Raw genomic sequence first — 21,883 nt, forward strand, 5'->3', positions numbered from 1 at the left:
AACAACAAAATAACAGTAATATAATAATGAAACGACACCAAAACAATGTCAAATCAACAACAAATAGTGAAAACAGTGACAAAAACCAGCAAATTTTTTTTCAAATTTGGGCCGGGTTGGGCAAAAAAAAGCTTACTTGAGGCTTGTCTTGTTTAGAAAACATGCTTTGTTTTTTTGCCCAAGCCCATTTTTCGAGCCTATATTTTTGTCTAGACCCTCCTACTTTTCCAACAGACCTTCGAGCCAGGCCAAGTAACCCGACCCATGATCAGATCTAGTACATGATATATTTTGCATTAAAGTAAATCTTTTACTATCAAACCATCTATTAAATGATATATATATATATATATATATTTTTTTTATATTTTCATGTAACTTTGAAATCTTCGTTATTTGAGTATATTTTATGCAATATTGTGTTATCATTTTGTTTAAAGGTTAATGGATGGAGAAGATTCTAAATAAAATGGATTTATGAACAACCATTCGGAAATACAAGAAGACATTGGAATAAAATTAAAGATTTTAAACTTATTTGATTCATGACAGATCTATACAACATTGGAACATACAATGTTTAATTGTAGCTTTAGGTAAGGCTATTTACCATTTTCAAAGAAGATATTAGAGGAGAAATATTACGGATATAAGTTGAAAACTAAGTCTAACATATATTCAAGGCTTACGATTTTGAAAAACGAAGGAAGAAGTTCATTTATGAACATAATAGTAATGCTTTTGGATGGGATAACAATGGGAAGCATATATGAAGGAAATTATATTATCTTGTAGTAAATGTCATATTTATCAATTTATAACAAATATAAGTGAATGTTTTATCATCTTTAGTTTGTTTTTTATAGTTAAAGATTTTTAATGTTTTTTTTGTTTTATTAGTCACAAAAATGTTAGCACTCGAAGATGAAATGTCTCCTTCATTTTGATGATATTTTGAACAAGATTAATGAAATTGAAAATAATAATGATGGCATGTTCCAGGACTTGGAATCTCCAATTTAAGCGAAATTGATATTTCATGCACTTGTGTTTTACACTTTTACTTCTTCAATATTTTAACAATAATATTTTACTTGATGCTTAAAATAAAGTAAGATATATTTATTTCATGATTTGCAATCTATTTACCAAATATTGAACTGTTTATTCCTCAAAATGTGTATATAAGTTTTCTCATTTCTCATGTTAATACATATATTTACCAACGATTGAACTGTTTATTCCTCAAAATGAGTATATAAGTCCATTTAGGAAGCAATCATGCTAAGAAATGAATCAAGTTGCAAATGCTCATCATTTTGCTACATGTAAATCAATGTAATATTATTTTTATATATAATACACTTTGAACAGCAACGTACTCCAGAGTTGGCTGGAACATTAAGTATTTCAGACGACTTGCATCAAATAAAGCAACAGCCTTTGTTTCAATATTGTAATCAAGATATCTGTATACCATTCGTCATTTGACATTTATTTCTTTGCTAGGAATGGAATAACAAAAAATTGTTTTCATCCTGTCTGGCCCGTGGTCGTGTTATGTAGGAATATGTATGCCACCGTATTCGGAGTATGCAATATTCCCTATACGTGCTTCTATTATGTTCTTGTTTTTGTTTTAACACCTGTTATTCCGAATTTGAATGAACTTCATCTCCTACCTTAAGCCATGAATTTGTATCCAACCTAGCCTTATTACCAGGATCGTACCTCAGCAATATCCCAAACAAAATCTTCCCCTGAATCAACCGAAACTCAGTATCACTCACATTGCAGTTGAAAAGCCAAAAAAAGCTAGAGACATCGATTTAGATTTATGATAAGCTAACCTTTACTCTCCTGTATGATGCTAGAGTTGCCAAAGGTTCATTTGTCTTCTTAACTTGTCCTGTTTGCTGATAAAAATTGATCATCTGGCAACGGTTGCAACCACCTAATGACTGATAAACAAGATCGATGTAAGTTTATATATATTGGATTTTTATAAAAGAAGGAAAAAAGAGAGAATATTAACATGCATTATTGTCCGGATTGAGGTAAAATACAATTAAAGATGGAGAACTTACACTAAAATATGTGTTCCCAATTCTAAGATTTCTCCATCCATCTTCAGCATATGGTTCACCTCCAGATATGACAAGATTGGGCCGAAATCTCATCGGGTTGACGTTAGGTGGGGCACCACAAGAGAGTTTTTGAGTTTCTGAAGACCACAAAATTAGTATGTAGATGTAATGTATCACTTTAAAGGACAGAAGAATTAATAAAACCGAAAGGAGAATGCAATAGCATGATGACTTGACCCAAAAGCTCTGATTTAAACTGAAAATTATCCCTTTGCTAATATAGAGATCAGTGCAAGAATCTAAAATGTGATGTATGGAAAGTTGAACAAAAGTATTATAACATGATTAGAGGAAAAATGAATACAATAAAAGTAACATAAATTACTACGAGCCACACTAGTGTGCCTACTACATATGCGTATATTCATTTATATCTTTTGTGTGGTTGGGGGTTGGAGGATTGCGATGTTTGAATCAATCTAATGAGCTGAAAAATGTTATACCATAAAATTTTTTTGAAGCAAAAGTCATTTAGAAGTGAAAATGCCATCAAATAATAGACATAGGAAATTCCAATAGTAGAAGCTGCTGTGTCGTAAGCTGCTATAGACTCACTGTTCTTTAAGTAACTGTGTCCGGTACACATTTGGACATGCCAGGGTAGGATTTCCGGAACATATGAAAAGAAACAGAAAAAATTGTGTTGGACAAAATCATACTGAATGGGTGATGTTCACTAAAACCACGAAGAATCTAAACTGAATGCCATTTTCAGCTTCTTGCATGATAGTAAACGAGTTCAGTGAGAAACATACTTGAGCATAGTCTGTTGTTGAGGTCGGACACGCTCTCCTCGGAAATCAGTAGGAACTGAGCTTCATTTGCGAAATTCAACTTACCGTTCACATCTCTGCACATACCCATACTTCTGTTCTTGTTCAAAGAGAAGCAATACTCGGACTGGCAACAGCGCACTAAAGTACAAGGTTGACCAACAGCATCACTGAACCATTGGTTGATTTCATTTTCATAACATTGGACTTCATATCTGATAAATCAAGAAATAACAATTAAGTTGCAACATTCGAAATAACAATTCAAAATATAGGAAATCGGCCTATCCATGGTCTAACCCATGTGACACCTCTACAGCCCACCATTCTCCGTAAATATTTAACCAACTAGTAATTTAATAGAAAATTTTTAACTGTAAGAACTTTTGAAGCTCGAAAAATAAATGCAAATCCCACTCCAACATATTAAATAACATTACATAATAAACTAGTAAAAATGAAGATTGGTATTATCATATCACACCTTTGGTTCTGTAAATAAAACTCTTCTCTCCCAGGAAGATATGAATCGGAGTCTAGCTTGATCTGCAATTTCCTTTTGCAATAGGGTGACTCTACAGACAATATCTGCTGATTGAGGTTAATGAAGGTTTTAATGAGGAACATTTCAGGAACCTACAAAACAAAACAGGATAAAAATAATTTATCTTAAAAAATCATTTAGGAAAAAAAATTCCGTCCAAAAATAAATATTCACATGCATTAAGATTTTTTTCAGCAAAATCAAAGAAATAAAAAAGATATAATTTTTTAAGGGAAAATAAAAAATAGAATTTCTAAGAAGAATATCATCTAAGCAGGCTGTGAACCACCATATTTTGCATTGCATAAAATGCAAAATATTAACCAATAATTAGGATAAAAAAAACATAAAATACAAAAACAACATGCAAAGGTACGGGACTCTTCTAAGCAAAGAAACTATTAACCTTCTTTTGTGTAAGAATTTCACCGGTCAAGCTTTTAAGAAGCCATTCTCGATCATACTGCAAACCTGCATTGACAGGTAATATAGTGAACAGACCTTTTAGATCTATATCATAGACAGAGAAAGAAATCAGCAAGCAAAGATCTTCCATGCATGTGTGCATAAAAAAGAACAATGAGGGATTTGACATTAGAATCTTAAAACAGAAAAGCATTGTTTATTTTTCATTCAGAGCATGCACATGCTTGGGTGAGATGCAAGACCTCAAACTATGGCTAGCATATAGAGATGGAACTAGCTTCAGTTTTAGGTTAAGGTATCATATATTTATCCCTTTGCTCAGCAACGCCTGGTTCCTACTTAAATCTATTGCTAATTGGAATCAATAGGCCTCAACTGAACTAAAACAAGACCATAGTATACCATTATCATGACAATGTAGAATTTTGTGTAAAAATTATGATGGAAGAGATCATGAAGATGCAGTGTTTTATCATAAACTTTGGCCAATATAAAGATAGTGTTCTCACCATGGGAAATAACATACAAACATCAAAAACCATCAACTTGGTTATAAAAAGTTCAGTCTGAGCTTTTGGTATATTAATGGAAGGAAAATGAACATATGGTGTTGGTTTAACCATTAACTATTAAACAAGCCTATGTCCTAACCATAAAGATAACAAGAGGTTACCAGTATTGCTCAGAGGCCAACTATTCACACTGAACCCTGCGCATGATTTTATTGGATAGATGGTTATAGACTTAAGGTGGCAAGCAGAACTTGGTAGTCGATCTTCAAAGCCTGTAATTCAGAAACAACAAAATGTTAGCCGCAAATGCAGAAAAGCCAGTAGCAGAATATCGACGTAAATTGTCATTTTGATAATCATGGGACTCCATGCCACATGATTAGAAGAAACTTCGATGCCATTTGCAACATAGAAACAAAAGCCTCCCCTTTTTTTCCCTTGAAATAAAAGGAAAAGCAAACCAAAGTGATGCACCATGCTAACTTAACTAAGGATGTACAGTGGTCCCTGTAAAACAGGACATCAGAAGTGTACAGCTATCACAGTACCAAATAAGAGAAATTTATGAAGAATCTACATAGAAAATCAGAATCCATCTAAAATAGTACTATATAATAGACGAGCACAATGTGAAGTTTTTTGGAGCATCTACCATTGGCAAAAGTTTAAATAATACAAGATTATTTCAATTTTTCAAATTTCTGTGGTCTATAACAGTCTAAAAGAACTCATATAACTACATTATTCGGAGATTACTGCCTAGTGTTTGTATAGACTTGAGATTTTCCCACACACTTCTGTACTCATGCATTCTTTTTTCCTCCACTCTTCTTTCAGTTAGCTCATTTCTGTTTATTATAATATAGATATTCATGATACTTAAATTGAACTTATAGCTGTGATTATTATTAGTCTAATAACATTAGTTTACAGTGAAAATAATTTGGGAAAGGAGCAAAAGAGAGTTTGCAAATCTAATATGTACTTTATATTTCATTGGATATATAACATGAACCAAAACATTAAATAACCTTCAGTTGGACATGGAATTGACTTTGATCTCAGCAAGTACCGTTTCTCAAACTCACTTGGCATGGATATGAAGGAACTTCTTATAAAATCAATAAATTTCTGTAAATTGGGAGGAAAAAGGAAACTGTTAGTAAATACAATCAAACAGAAAGAATGTCAGAAACATGCAACAAATATATCTGAACTAGTTATCATCTATGGCAACACTGAAAAGCAAAGGTAGCAAAAGAACAACTACCTTAGCATCTTCATAAGTTGACATGTAACCAAAAGATACTCTAACCGCTCCAGTTGGTTTTCCATTTATTACATCATTGTCATCCCAGCAAACATGCCCAGCCTGAACTCAAAGCAAGGCTTATTTTACTTCCAGTAAACAAAGTCCATATACCTCAACCACAAAAATATAGTAAAAAGATCATGAACCGACCAAAAGAAAGGTATACCTCTAAGTTAGAAAGAAGATCTGAGTGAGATAAGCCAAGATATTTTGCACAAGCACCAGGATTGCAAAAGCATCCTGTCTACAACAAAACAGCAAGGGAAAGACAAATGAATTATTATCACTAAATAAGACACATGCAGTCAATTATTTCTTTAATCTTCCCCTTGATCAATAATTCCCAGTTTCCTAGAACATTGTTCAAGCAAGCCTCAGTTAAATTGATACAGTAAAAGTCACCTTATGTTAGTACGAAGCATTTTGTGTTTATGAACAACATATAAAGATGTTTGCATACTTCTCTTGCCCAACTACTTAAGGTCTGAGTATTTAAGAGCCAGGGAGAAAAACACAAAGGCACTTAGCAAGCAATCACTAAACCAGAACATAAATCACTGTTTGTTTATATCATTATGGTTTCTCTACAAATTGTATCAGTGTTTACCCGTAACTGAATTCCATATAAGGATGCCAATTTTTCCACCTCCCGATGTCCAAACCAAGAGCCATCTGGCCTTTTCAGGTTAAACGAGACAATAGAGCCACAGTCATGCCTAGAAACCTACAGGAAGAGTTGCAAACCATTTAGAACTGGTTAGTAATTCCAGAAAATTAAATGCTAGCAAAGAATGGAAAGCACTATCAAAGCAACTAATGGCCTCAAGCTTCAAACATCTAAACAGACCAGACTCACAATTATAAACAAAAAAATTGTATCGGCATGCCACACGCAAAGTAACATGCATTGTTCAACCTGAAAGAACTGTGCGGATGACATGTATCAAGTAGGAATATTGAAATGCCTCGAATAAAATGTATCTTAAACTGAAACCAAGAATAAAGGAACATAAGAAGATTCCCATCTTTTTCCTTCTTCCATTTTGAGTAAATCTGAAGTTGTCATAACATGCTACAATTCATGCTTATTTGGGGACATATAGTCTATCTACTACTTTAAGTCATGTGACCAACCTTCAGAGGACAATTGCCATAAAGAGTGCAGACACTTTCTCCATTTTCATGTCGCAAAGCTAGGAGCTTCCTCTTCAAAAACTTGGTAAGTGACATAGTATGCCTGAAAGAGAACAGTGTAAGACCTTGGGGGAGAGGCCAATATGCTAACAGGAGGCATCCCTATAAATTACTTTAACATGCCATGTGAAAACAAAACAGTAATATAACATAATGTCAGAACAGAGGAAAACATTTGGCAAAGACAGGTTTATATAACCCTCTCTGAAGGAAACATTATTTAGAATTTCACATTGATAGCTTGATACTGATCAGAAAATGTCAGAAGTACATTGTCAATAAAACCCAAAGCAAAGCAGAATTATACTCCTGCATATTCCACAGGAACCGTAGTGCAGGACCAATGCAGAAAAGCATGATTCATAGTATTTAGCAGGCCCGTTCTTGACATTTTTGGGCCCTAGGCAAAAAAATAAAATGGGGTTTTAGATTCCTTAAAAGTTGGAGAAAACTTTTTTTTAGCTCCCTTAAAAGTTGGTTTAAAAAATTTTTGGGCCCTTAAAAGCTAAAAGAACTTTTTTTGGGGCCCTTAAAAACTGGAAAACAATATTTTGGACCCCTTTCAGCCATGGGCCCTGGGCAGCCGCACCTCCAGACAACCCCCAGGGCTTGGCCTGATATTTAGTTATAGAAGCAAACATGCCAACTTCGGCATTCTATACTTGAAAAGAATCTTGAGTTATTTGCAAGATTAAACTTGAGAGAGTAATCAAACAATGACCATCATCGGCCAAAAAGAAATCAAAGTCATGAAATACTTATAAATAACCATGCATGGGAAACAGAAACACAATATACATGAAAAATAGTCATGAAAGAATAAAGAGGAAAACGTTCTATCATGTGAACTTTCACAATGATGTAAGATATATAAAATAGACAACAAACTTAAAGCATGATAATCCTAATAGAACTTTGAACTTTTCAGAGATGAAGAAATCAATTTTCGCATACCAGCACATTGCAGATGTAGTGAGGGTATTGAATATCTTAAATCCATGACGAATAGATGCTATGCTAAGAAATGAAATGGTGCCATCCTCAAACTGCTCCTCAACACCTTCTCTTCTTCTAACAAAGTCAATGTCAGCAATTGAAGCAGCAACAGTGCCTGTAAAACTTATAGTTAATAAAACAACTACATTAAATATATCCATCAATAAGACTTCTAAGTACAAACCTCCACTGAAATAGGTCTTCTTCAATAACTTAGCAGCATCTAAAAGAAAAAGAAAAGGAAAAAAGGACATTAGAAAACCACAATGAAAAAGACTCCCTGTTCTTAAACTTTGTTTTACTTAATCAGGAATTGTCTAGAGGTTACGTGAAGAAAGAGAAACATAAATCAACCAATAAATGAATGCCAAAACCCATTGTTCAATGGGAATGAAAAAACTCATTATATCTATTTCTTTCACAACTCATCAAATGTTTCTATTTCCAGAAATTACTAGCTAGATCCAATTTGAAAATCAAACTGCTATTGTCAGGGGTGATCCATATTGTCAGAAACAGTAAAATCAGCCGTAATTGAATGGGAACCAAAGGCAATGTCAACCAATCTCGATCTTTTATGGCAGAAAGACTCATTCTTTTGAAAAAAACAGAAAACAAGAAAGAAGAGGGAAGTCCAAACTCCATTGTTACAATCAAAGAAATAAAAGGGTAAATGAATGATGCTTAACAGAAAAAGATTCCTTTCTTCATTACAGCAAACCAATTAGACACATGCACATGCAAAAATATCTGATAGCATCTATCTTACTATTGTGTAGTGTGTACAAAAAACTCCTAACACCACCATCAGGGTCTAACTTCAGAAACCAGTAATCTACAAACTCAGCTACTTACCATTTCGAATTATGAGAGCACCAAGTCCAGTTGGATAGCCAAACAACTTCAGGAAAATGCAATGGCAAAACAACATTACGTAAGATTAGGTTCTTCTGGTTTGCTCCCTTTTCAGGATAAAAAAGGAGTTAATATTTACCCACCAAAAAGTTCAGAATGGTCTTATACATTTACCTTATAAAAAGAGATTACAACAAAATCTGCAGGATAAAGTGACAAATCGGGAGGTTGTGTTGCAAAGCCCTTTGCAGCATCGATTAAGACCATCCAATGTCCCCTAATTATAAACAATGGCCAAATATATGTGACGGGAATAGACAGAATCAATTCTTAAAAAGCTAATGTCTAATAGGTTACATACAAAAAGCACATCTAAAATGAAGTCTTCATAGAAACACGAGCACATTTAAAAATAATGACTTCAAGTATCAACATAGATTATGAGTTTTTAGTTATCTTTTTAAGCATTACATTAAATAAACTTCTAGGTCTAGAACTTTTCTACCAAATTGGAGAAATTATTAGGTTTCTTATGTTAAACATAGGTTTTATGCAGCTTTCCCTTTTGCATGATTAGTAATAAATTATGCACCACATTATCAAAGTAGGACTAAATTTTAGAAACTTATAAGGCAGAAAGGGCTTCAGGGCTGTGTTAAGCTATCACTATTAAACTTCCTCATGCCTGTAATGCCTTTTATAAACAAATATAAACATGTTGGTACCATCTTCGGTCTTTGTTGCAGAAAGCTACTGTTATTTTAAGTAGTCCAACGCATTTTGGGGAGAAAATTTTCAAGACAAGATAATTAAGTTCTTTTCAGTTTTTATTTTGATATTTGCTACTTCGAAATTTCTAGACATTAAGAGCAAAGAGTAAAGTAAAATCATATCTGACTACAACATAACATATTTACACATAAAATGCAGCTTCCTTGCCATAGAAAATAAGCCTATTTCAGCTACAGCTACTACTCTTAACATAAATTTTCCTTAATTACTAATTTTTGTTGAAAATGAAAATGATTAGATTACACACAGACCTCTAAGATGGGAAAATATTGCTATCCTAGTTGATCAAGGATGATTTTTTAGTTAAATTAACAAAACCTACTTAATGAGAAAAAAAAGAACTTATGGGGAAAATATCATATTAAAACTGAATTAAATGAGCAAGAAAATCTCAGTTATCACAGACTCCTTTGTAAATCTGATTCCTTCATCTTTTCCCCATTTTGGTTAACCTGAACTGTTTATTTCATTATGGTTTATGTGTTCAGAACAGAACTGCATAGAAGTTGCCCTTTCCAGATCAGGCCACTGTTATTAGTGGTAAAAAGCAGACAAACATATTTAGAAACACAGTATGAAAGCTACATACTTTGAACATGGAGAGCCTTCCAAAATTTTTTCTGCATTTTGCTTAACATTATTCACCAAATCAAGGCTAAATCTCATTCCAGAGAAATTGCACTCTGAGGGGAAGGCAAATAAATTGTAAGCATCGCCTGCAACAATAAGAAAAAGATATGACGCTAAAAAGTGGCAATGACAAAAACAAGGACTCCATATGCTTTTCTTCTTCTTATGTAATTATTTGAAGAAAAAAGTTATAATGGTTTTTCAAAAACAACATTTCCATTTTCTTTACTCATGCATCCAATAAGATAAACCTCTTATGTTTTGTATTTACTAGTAGACCTCTTATTGTTGAGCAAAAAATACCGATAAGAAAGAAATTCTGAAATCCTTTTGGAAGTCTTCCATGTTATCATTTTTCACTCATTATTTATATTAGTTAAATTGGCATTAGTGATCTATATGCGAGAAAAAGAATTCCAGCATGCAGTCGACACTAATAACAGCCAAAATTATCTTCACAAGAAGCTCAATATATGGTACCAAACAGAAATCCAACGTTTTGAAATAAAGTTACATGTACAAAAGGACAAATTGTAAACTGAATTAAATCTCCAAAATGACAATATCCTAGAATTGACTATGGATTAAAGATGTTTTACGGAAATTTCGCTAATTAGACCAAAATAACAACCCCAGAACAATAGAAGAGTTACAATAGAAGAGCTAAGTTAAAGCCAGAAAACAGAAAAGGATAGGTTTCTACAAGAACTTACATGGTTTAGCATGGATGAGAGTAGCAGGGTTTGCAAATTAACAAATAGATGGATGCAGTAAGGAAATCCTAGAGATGACTTCTATCAGTCTGACCTAGACAAAATTCAAGTTTTATCCATAAACTCAGGCAGAAGATACAGAGCCATGCTTCCTGAACTCTTATCCATTTAATCCTTTTAATAAAGCTCACTTATAAATGCACTAACCAAGGGTTCATATCTTGGGATCAGGCTCCCCTACATTAATTTTCTATCTATTACTTTCCAGCACATCTATCACCACCATCCATATGCATAGGATCCAAACGTGATTGGTGAACACATACCTATGAACAGTGATTAATGTGTTTTGGAAAGTTACAGACAAAGAATCAATTAAGGAGCACCCGACCCCTGCTGAGAGTTACTAACAAACAAAAGGTAATAAACTTCCTAATATAAAATAGTACACAATCAACACACCAAAATGTAAAGGAGATTTAAATTAAGCTATCTAGGAAAATGAGATCCTATTGCCAAAATGACCTTGACCATGATGATATGTGCAACCACACATAATATCCATGCATCTGCATAAAGTTCCATAGTCAAGAACTTTTATCTAATGGCTTCTTTCAGCTAGATATCAGGTATAGAATCCACCAAAGGAGACCCAAATTAATATGCAAATATTAGTTATTTCACCCTGAATCATTTCTCTAAGAGGTATCAGTAGTACATTAAGTTAACATATTTATCCAAATGTTACCTGTAAGCTCCCCTTCCAAAATTTTTGCTTCATTTCTTATCTGCACTGGATGCTGTAACACCTTAAATGAAGTCAGAGAGCTTCTAGATGCTCCATCCTGATCCACAGCCTCATTTATATCAACTGCAAAGGCTGCAGCTCCTTCATTGAGAGCATATCTAATAAATTATTAAGGACACACAAAGTTACAGATTCAAGAATATTAAGAGAAGGAACAAAAATGCTGATCCTTTTCTGTCATATAATACACAAAACAAAACATACTATAAGTAATATCACTGTGGATATAAGATGAACTTAGAACAGAAAAAAGAAAACACACATACACACAAAACATGACTGCACTGGCCAGAATTTATGATAGTACTCCCAAAACTAGAAGTGGCAGGATACTCTCTAAGACCAAGTACGCTATTATGATTTTCCATTGTGTACATAAAGGTGCTCTTACAGCTCCAGGGAAAGTTCTCCCCTATGAGTTTCAATGCAGCTGTTGCCCCAGAAGTGAATATACATTTATAATCCTTTTGAGAAGCATTGCAGTAATCGAGGACCTATATAGCAAGAAAAATATACAAAAATAAAAGACAATTATTCTGATACCACAGGTTAAAAAAAATGATAATTTATTTCAAATTGAACTAGAGCACAAGTACCAATACCTATAAACTATTTATGACTTCATAGACCAAATAAAACCAGGCCATTTGAAATGTAGAAACTTTAAAACAAATTTCAGCAAAGAAATAAGAACAACAGAAAACAAAGTAAAGTAACATTCGTGGTACCTGTCTGCGTGCTTCCCTTACAATGTCACTAGTGGCTGAACTAGAATCACTTTGGCTATCTTATAGAAGTAGTCAAGAAGAACATAAGGCATAGTTCTATATAAGACCTATTATTTCTAAGCACGAATAAGACAATAAAATTATGACCCAAACTGAAACAAGAGAAGGAACCTCTAGCTTTTCAGCCAAAAAACACATCAATAATCTGAGTTACTGCAATGTCACAATCAAAACAAACCAAAACCAGTACCAGATATTCCTAAAGGGCTTGTATTCCCAAATCATGGTAAGATAATACTTCTCAAAACAGATTAACTGAACCAATTTCTAGCTTTTCCGTCCAAAAATACAATGCAGGATAAAAATCAAAACCAAACTAATGCAGTGCGGATCTTGCTAAAGGGATTTTACTCAGTGCTTTAAAGAACTCATAATCATTTATAAGATTAACATACAATAGGGAAGACATTAGTCAATAAGAATAGTTGGAATTTCATCGAATTTCAGAGAAAAAAACAATACTAGCTTTTGAGTTAAGAGGATACGAGGATTTCCATAAACAGTAGTCGTAAGATCTTTAAAGATAGCTTCCATCTGCAACTCGGAGTAAAGGGTTGCTCCAGCATGATCCAAATACACAGTATCTACAGTACCCAGAGCTCAAAAATAGCTAATCAAAGTACCCAAACCCAAAGCATCAAACAAAAACTCGAAATTCCAATTCTATCTTCTGAAATTTCAATTATTTCTTACTTGAAACAATAAAAGGAATATAAAATATCAATAAAAATTTGAATAAAGAAAAAAAGTTGACCTTCTAATCGCTTGAACTCGGTGGAACGAATTTCGTCGATGGACTTAGGGGCGTTGGGGTAGCCGTAAAAGTCACCGAATTCCTTGAGAAACTCTTCCTGGCCGTCCATTTGCAGAGAACTTTCAGGGTTGGGATATGGTGATAAAAACAATAATGTTGACCAGCAGATAGATCGGAATGAGCTGAGGGTACTTGTCCTCTAGCTTCTTCCCGAGGAACTAGTTCGGGACGAGTCAGAATTCAGAAACGTTTAAGAATTCAGACACGTTGCCTCTATGATTCTATTGGGTAAATTTTATCAAAGGTCACTCGTATATTAGTAAGTTTACATTTTAGTAACTCCGTTTGAAAATATTGCAAATTGATCATTGAACTATTCGATGGTTGCAAGTTAATCACTGGCCCATTAAGTACTAATGGACGTCAAAGGTCGGGACAGGTAGTTTACAATTTGGTCACTCAATTTCAAAAAGTTAAGGTTGGTCATTGAATTATTAATAAATTTGCAAATTTATACTTTGGTCACTAAATTTATGCATCATCACTCCCTAACCCAATAATCTAAACAACATAATAACAACTCACAAGCGCGATCAAAGCATACAAAAATATAAATAAGAAAGAGGAAGAAACTCTCATATTTCAATGAGCTCTAAATAAGACCTAAGAAAGTAAAGGGATAGGATAAAATTAGAGAAAAGATCATCAAAATATGTTTAAAAAAAAGATGCTCAAATGTACTAGATTCAATGAGAAGTTAATCAGAGAATTTCAATCAAAGAGAAAGTTCCATTGAGAAAATGAACATATCGGAGTTAGGTGACCAATCATCAACAATGGATTAAGATCGCAGACATCTCCATTAGGGCTTAAGGTTTAAATTAGTGGAGTTTTAGACCATTTCAAGAAAAATCAAACCATAATTTTGAAAAAGGAGGGGAAAAGCTCTAGCTTAGTGTTATTCTTTGTAAAGGGAGGAAGCCAAATGGTAGCAAGATTACTAGAATATAACTGAGAATAAGGTAATTAAAACCTTAAAACTTTCGTATAGCTTAGCGACCAACTTGTAACATTTTTTTTTTGAAATAGTTGAGTGAACTTGAGCGTGGTTTAACCTATGATAAATTGCGAACTAATGATCATCAAACATTTGTCAGCAACTTAATGGCCTAATGATTTAAATGATAACTTTCGAATGATTTAGTGGCCAATTTTTAACTTTTTGAAATTGAGTAATTAAAGTGTAAACTTACTAATATAGAGTAACCTTAGGTATAGTTTACCCATTTTATATTTTATATAATCTTTTAGGCGGTAACACTAATATCATATAAATTATCTTCTCTTTTTTCTTCTCTAGAATATATATTGGTTGAGAGGAGGCCGATTTCTTCAAGAGTTATCTTCAAAGTGTTGTCCTTCGAGAGCCAATTAATTTCTCAACGAGTGATATTGTCCCGAATTAGGGTTTTGTTTCCTAACTCTGGTGAAAACTCGAGGGCTTGAGGTTGTCTGGAGAGACAAAAAAATTTCAATAAAGTAGGAATGCTTCGTTGAATACGGTTTATGCATGGCACACAACCACTTATTAGGGAAATGTGAACATTTGGATTTGATAGAGTTTGAACCTATACCCTACAAACATATAAAATACTTGTAGGTGACTAATGCTACCACTAATTCTAATAAAATATGGATATGGTTGCTACTAATTTAAGTGAATCTTGTTTATTTTTTATAGGTGCAATTTATATCGTAAAAATATCAAAATTTGGGGTAAACTTGTGCAAATTGTGGCATGAATGATTGTAATTAAGGCATAGGCGACACGTGAGGACTTTTGGATAAAGGCAATTGCTATGATATTAATTTTAGATAATAGTTGTTTTGTATTTAATCAAATAGGATTTTTATTATATTAGATGATTTTGTTAATTTTGGATTTTTATTATGTTTATTTTCTATTTTATTTTAGGTACTTATTATTTTAAAATATTATTTTGGATTATATCTATCATTATAGATACCTTCTCTCTCTATATTTTTATATATTTAGTTGAATTTATTAGAATTAGATCAAATTAAGATTATTTTTTTAAATTATGATTAAATTAATATAATATGTAAAAATTGAGGGCTAAATTTGTTATTATACCAATTTTCTTAACTGACACGTCAACTTATTCTTGATTGAACTAAGTAAAATTAGTGCTTAAATTGTAAACCTTTTATTTTAGGTGCCTAAAATTAAAATTTTTGTAATCGAGTGACTATCTATGTAATTTACCTTAAAAAGAAAATGAGAATTAAATCAACAAAATTAAAAGATATATAGCAGGTGCATGCATTATTACTTTTAAACATATTAAAATATATGGCATTTTAAAATTTATGCATATTATAGTGTATAGTATATTATTTTTATAATATTAAAATAATATGTTTTAATAGAATACAATATACAATTTAGAATACATTTTTTGTATTAATTTTCAGGAATCGGCAACTTCTCTCCGAAGGCCACCGCCATGGCTTGGAGGCGATTGTAGGCTTCGAAACAGGAAAGGGAAGGGGTAGGGGAAAGGGGAGAAGAATGGGTCATTTTCTGGAAAATGTCTTACCGAATTCAAAACGGTAAGACATTTTCCTAAAACAACAACTCATTTTCCCGTGTTTTGTAAAATATTTTACAATAGGAAATCTTTTTCCCCCAATCAAACACCGGAAAATGTGGAAAACTAATTCCGGAAAATATTTTCCCCTATCAAACAGACCCTTAGAGTAGGATTCTTTTTCCCTTAAAACCATGGATATGGATATGGGAATTCATTTTTAATTATCACATATTTCAAATTGGTAAGCTATACAAAGCTGGTATTGGATTTTCAATATTTAAGTTTTTAATTATATTTTATAATTATATAAATTTTACTTAATATAAAAATTTCAACCAAATAAAACAAAATCTTATTTTTGAAATACATTATTTTCTCATGTTAAAATTAAAATATTCAACATTTTATCTTTTAACTTTTTCCAAAATTATTCAAAATAAAATAAATAATACCATATTAATAAGATCAAATATATAAAAATAAATTTTCAAAATCAAGATTTAATATTATCAAAAAATAATTATATTTAGTTCTTAATTTTGTTAATATATCAAATAAATTTATAATATAAATTTAGTACTTATAAAATTTAATTTTTAAATTTATCCTTAATTAAATTTTCCTTGAAACCATGTTTCATTTTTAAATATTTTTATAATGTTTTATTTTTTAATTATTTTTTTACTACAAAAGTTATTCGTCATCCTATTAAAATCCACGAAACAAATTCAATCATATCTTTTCAGTCCTTTTCCTCGTATTTTCGTTTTAGATGTATTCGGTGGATGTTTGGGGTTTGGCCAAGGCAATGTCTTTGGTCTATTCTTCAAAATATATTATGCCCACCGCCCATTTTTTATAAAATAATAATTTAAACAAGTTATTATTATTATTATATTTTTATGTTTATCTTACAATTTATATTTAGGGTTCGTGACTATCTCTTTTAATAGTATTGTTTCTAAAGCTCAAATCTATATTATCTTCTTAAGAATATAATATATCAATAATTTAAACAAGTTTTACTAAATTAAAATTTTAGAAACTTTAAGATTTTATTTCAATTCTCATTTTTAAATAATGCGCTCTCTTAATCAATTTTAATTTTTATTATTAATCTAATTGTATTTCATAATAATTAATTCTGATTATAATTATTTAAATGTATTATTTATAATTACAATTATAAATATTAACTTTTAAAAAGATATAACAAATTTTTTATGTTAAATCAGATTATTATTAATCAAGTCAAAGGCTGAAATAGAGCCAACCTCTTACAAAAATGCACAACATTAAAACTTTAAGCTTTTTTTTATTTAAATTAAACAAACACTAATTACATAAGAAAAAAAAAAAGCCTTTTGTCAAGCTTTAACGGGACGAAGCCGACCAAGGACTTTTAGTGTAGAAATCACTTTTAATTTATTGGTAGACGAAGAACTGTAATCCAGGAAAAATTCATGTTAAATGAATTTAATTTTTTTTCCTTTGAATTTTAATTAAGCAGAATTGATTTTTGCAAAATCAAGTGATTTCTTGCCGTCATGAGCATTACTGAAAAAATTCTTCATATAATCAGCTAGCACAAACTCTTTGTAAAGAGTATTTCCATCTTTCTCGACCACTTCAGGTAAAGGTGCAATTTTTGCTGTTGCATTTGGCATTGTAAATATAGGTATCGATACTCTCGATTTTGTACTTGTGGTACGGACTCTATGCTCTGCACTTTTGTACTTTCCGTTACTTAGTACCTGCAATTAAAATACAAATTGAAACGGCGTGTAATATTAAGTTTGAGTTTGAGTTTGTATTCAAGGGAAATAGGTCTTAAAAACCTAAATTCAATCTTTGGCATATACCTGTACCATATCACCAACATTGATGACTAAGGCACTGGGAACAGGAGGAATCTCTACCCACTCTCCCTTCTTTCCGAATTCCGAGTCATCTTCGATCTTCACATATAAACCACCAATACCATCTTGTAATAAAATCGTAAGTGTACCCATATCAGAATGACGTCCTACTCCGACGGTGAGATCCGGATTAGGACAGGTGGGGTAGTAGTTCATGTTAACCATTTTCTTATCAACGAGTACATCAATCATTGAGTCTTCCGGTTTCACCCCCAAATTTTCCAGCAAAACTTGAAGCAATTTTCTTACCATGCTCATTGATGTCCTCAAGTATTCAAGTGAAACATCCCTTAAAAAAACAAATAAAAGGTTTAGCATAAATGATGATAATGTGAAAATTGGTTACTCGATAAATAGATAGATAATATCACCTGATCTCTTCAGGCCAATGTTGAAGAGCTTCGGCATCATTAGTATATTGCATGCTGATATAATCTTTCCATTCCAATGCTTTCTCTTTCTGTGGCACGAAGCTAGTCCCATACTTCACCAATGGAGTCGGACTAACGTCATCACGATAAACAGCCTTTTTCTCAGCAGGCAAGCTAAAGAAATCATTGGCGGTGTCCTTAAGAGACTCGAGTAGATCAACAGGAACTCCATGGTTGACAACTTGGAAGAATCCAAGATTCTCAGCAGCTCTAACAATTTGTTTAGCCACTTCGTCGTGCTCAGGGCCACCGAGTTTCGACAAATCAATCGGGGGATGCCCATGTTTTCGAGCTCTATCTTTGTCTATTCGCTCCATCGGTGGTTGCATGTAAGCCTGTGGCACCGTCGACAAGCCCGAATCCACCATTCCTTTAACACCATTTCCATCTCGGACAACAAAGTTGAAAAGTGAGTTGCCATCGTCAAAACTTGGAGCCATTGGAGAAATTAGTTGAAGATTGAAGAAAAGGGTTTAATTAACGGAAGATTGTTTGATTGGTGAGAAAATAAGAGGGAAAAAGTCTCGAAATATATAGAGAAGGAATGGTTGAAACTTTCTTGATAAACGTGTAATTAAAAATTAGATGATAATTTTGACGACGTTGAGGAATTTTTAATCTTGAAATTTTGTAGTAAGACAAGATTCAGGGCGTTTGAAAATCAAATTAAGGAGAGGCAAAATTTTTGCCTTTGATTGTTACGCAAACATGATGAAAGATTGAAGAATTTAAGAAAATATTATAGAATTGTGAGATTGAAGGCTCTCAATTCTCAAAGTCTATGCTAATCCACTTGCATTTGAGCCAATATATATAAATCAACTTGCAAGAGCTTCTCTTTTACATTTTTATTTGGTTATATCGTTAAGTCTTTTTTGTTCTTGTTTTTTTCTTGGGAAATTGCTAAGTCTGTTTTATTTCTACCAATTTTTGTTTTAATTGTGTTAGATATATCAATTTCATTCTAAATCTAAAAAATTCAACAAATTTTATCAAGAAACAACTGAACTCTCCCTCACTCTCAACAGTACATAGCTCCCGACCCCTCATGTCAACCACCATACGCATGCATCTGCATCTGCATCTTCAACTCATCCTTCATCAGATACGGAGACTTTTAGTTTGCTTATAACTGTTGGAAAGAAAAGGTAGGGAACAAATGTCATATCTATATGTTTTAAGGGCTTGTACGAGATTCAAACCTTTGTGAATGAAGAAGCCTGCTTGGGTTTTCATGTTGGTTTCAAAGTATCTGACTAACTAATTAAGATTTGGCTTGCGAAGCTAGATTGCTTACTTTGATGCCATGATTTTTGAAAAAGCCTTCGGGCATACATTTCGTTTCAACTTTAATGATTGAAATACTATTAGAAGAAATAATTTCGTTCTTACTTATGTTAGAATAGAGGTTAGAACAGTACAAATTAAAGGTACAGGAAAGTAAGGGGGCAAAGTAACGAGAAAATTAACACACAATATTTGTTAACTCAGTTCGGATGTACCAATCTTACTCCATGGATGATTTTATTCTACAATTCATCTAGATCAATTATTCTTACATTAAAAGAAACTGCCCACAAGTAACGCCACATTACTGCTTATTTATAGGCCTCTTCAAGTGATTATCCAATAGTGTTTTAAGAAACTTTAAACTCTAATTTAAAAGCTAAAATCATCTAATGAATTATCTTGATATTTATCACATAAAAGCCTTGATAAACATGTCTTACAATAGCTTCAAAACTCTCTCGAGGGATAAGGATAAGCATTTTAACACTTCAAGCTTCATCCTTCTGTTCCAAGTCAATAGACTAAAAGATAATCTCATTAATCCCATCTTCAATCCATACCTCCTCATTTGCTGCTAAACAAAATTAAAGCAAAAGCCATGTAATTAAAAACTCAAACATGCTAACACTAAAAACTTTAACTATACAAAATTATTATTCTATATGTTGTTCGAACTTGAAATAGAACAAAAGAAACAATCAAAGTTCTAATAATCTCCCTCTTTGACATTTTGACAAGATGAACAGCAAATAATTAACACACAATCTGAACAAATCAATGAAAACTAGAATATTTCTCCCCCTAAAAAATAGAACCATGCTCGACCATACATTTCCCTTGTCAATATGATTGGTCATCACATTGTCCACCAAGCATACACACATTTTCCAAAGTAATTTCAAGAGATATAGAGCATGACAATCCACACAAGTCCCATCTAGTATCAACAAAAACCACAAAAAGTAGCATAAAGAGAACACCACATAAGCAACAAATCAACATCTATCGTATCTACCGTTTGCTACACCATATCGACTCTGGCAAAGCATAAAGCAACAATCATTAACAATCACCATCCTCATTTCGAACATTTGCTGCTACTTCTCCCCCTTTTAGGCAAAGATGTCAGAGGAGCTCCCCTTACAGAAATTTTCAATTTTCAAGACAAATCTTTCAATCAAAGTCTGCTACTCTGTTACATCCTGCTCTATTCCATTTTTTGTTGTAACAGGATTAGAGACATAAGTATTTTCTTCATTAGCTGACTCATATTCCTCATGTACTTCCATTCACTACCAAATTCTACTAGAAACCAAATGAAAGAACTTGCCAAAACAAATCCAACCACCATATCGAAAATCATTCCACAAGCATAATTAAAACAACTATAATTAGCATAATTTGGACAGTGCAGCTTGCATGTCCATACAAAAATGGCGATGCAATGTGTATGGTGGTTGACGGAGGGTTGGGAGTGTGTATAGCCGAGAGTAAGAGAGGTTCTAGTTGTTTCTTGATAGAATTTGTAGAATTTTTTAGATTTAGGATAACTTGATAGAGTGTATAAATATTGGAGGATTAAATTTATTAGTAGGACAGTAAAAAAAACCCAAATCATTTTTTCATTGACTAAAATATTTAATTTTAAAAAATTGAGTGACAAAATAAAAAAAATTGATAGTTGAGTGGTCAAAACTTCACCCAAAATTATATTACATAAACCATGTATTAAAAATTAATTTTGCTATAATTGATTTTTGAATTTTTCATTTTCAATAATAAACCTTTTTAGACTAGTAAATATTTTGTTATAAATTAGATTGGACCTGGGAATAGGTCTAAAGTTTAACAAGAAGAAAACTAATTCAATGATCAAAATTCCATTATACAATGTAAATTGTACTCTTTTTATATGAAATAATTAGAAACCAAGGTACGTTGTGAACCAAATGGTTTTGCTGATGGCCCTGCTAAAATGGGAGCGTCCAGCTCTCAAATGTTTTATTTGTGGAGTCGTGTCTTTGTTATTTTTGGTGTGTACGTGCCATCTCTTTGCCTGACTCTTGTCTTTCATGTTTGCGACTTTATTGAGGTGTGTCGTTGTTTTGGTGTGTGGCATCGTATGCCTGGTTCTAGAGTTTCATGTCTGCGATTTTGTTGAGGTATGCCAGTGTTGTGATTAGTTGTGCACTGCTCTGGTTGTCTTCGATGTTAATGTTGTGTCTGCTCGGTGCATGTGAGTCATGTATGGCTTATTTGGGACTTTCTCTTTACTCTTTTAATAAAATCCTTATTAATTGACTGAAAGAAAACAAAAGAAAAAAAGAAACTAAGGACATATTTGATAAAGCATTGAAAAATATAATCAATTAAAAATTAATATT

At 32.4% G+C, this 21,883-nt stretch overlaps 2 protein-coding genes across 5 annotated transcripts; both read right to left on the reverse strand.

Annotated features, from left to right (window-relative positions):
- Positions 1–1,317: 1,317 nt before the first annotated feature.
- LOC105775773 (molybdenum cofactor sulfurase) lies at positions 1,318–13,475 on the reverse strand. 4 transcript variants are annotated; one of them, XM_052629683.1, is made up of 22 exons: positions 13,245–13,475; positions 12,976–13,074; positions 12,431–12,489; positions 12,036–12,196; positions 11,643–11,800; positions 10,141–10,234; positions 8,934–9,036; positions 8,760–8,805; positions 8,089–8,127; positions 7,863–8,019; positions 6,849–6,951; positions 6,322–6,438; positions 5,881–5,958; positions 5,673–5,774; positions 5,434–5,533; positions 4,564–4,674; positions 3,871–3,935; positions 3,405–3,556; positions 2,903–3,135; positions 2,088–2,224; positions 1,851–1,961; positions 1,318–1,760 (listed from the first exon to the last, which is right to left on the reverse strand). In XM_052629683.1, the coding sequence occupies exons 1-22, from the start codon at positions 13,351–13,353 to the stop codon at positions 1,650–1,652; spliced, it is 2,445 nt and encodes an 814-aa protein (XP_052485643.1). In that variant the 5' UTR covers positions 13,354–13,475; the 3' UTR covers positions 1,318–1,649. The 4 variants fall into 4 exon arrangements, with proteins under 4 accessions (XP_052485643.1, XP_012453727.1, XP_052485645.1 ...); XM_012598273.2 differs by having other exon boundaries at positions 10,141–10,267; XM_052629685.1 differs by having other exon boundaries at positions 10,141–10,267; positions 12,976–13,100; positions 13,245–13,407.
- Positions 13,476–17,243: 3,768 nt separating this feature from the next.
- Positions 17,244–18,690, reverse strand: LOC105775787 (scopoletin 8-hydroxylase). Its single transcript, XM_012598298.2, has 3 exons — positions 18,150–18,690; positions 17,722–18,067; positions 17,244–17,613 (listed from the first exon to the last, which is right to left on the reverse strand). Exons 1-3 carry the CDS (start codon positions 18,647–18,649, stop codon positions 17,362–17,364), a joined length of 1,098 nt encoding a protein of 365 aa, XP_012453752.1. The 5' UTR covers positions 18,650–18,690; the 3' UTR covers positions 17,244–17,361.
- Positions 18,691–21,883: the final 3,193 nt, after the last annotated feature.

This window comes from Gossypium raimondii, chromosome 1 (genome assembly GCF_025698545.1).
Source record: "Gossypium raimondii isolate GPD5lz chromosome 1, ASM2569854v1, whole genome shotgun sequence".
NCBI classification, from domain to species: Eukaryota; Viridiplantae; Streptophyta; class Magnoliopsida; order Malvales; family Malvaceae; genus Gossypium; species Gossypium raimondii.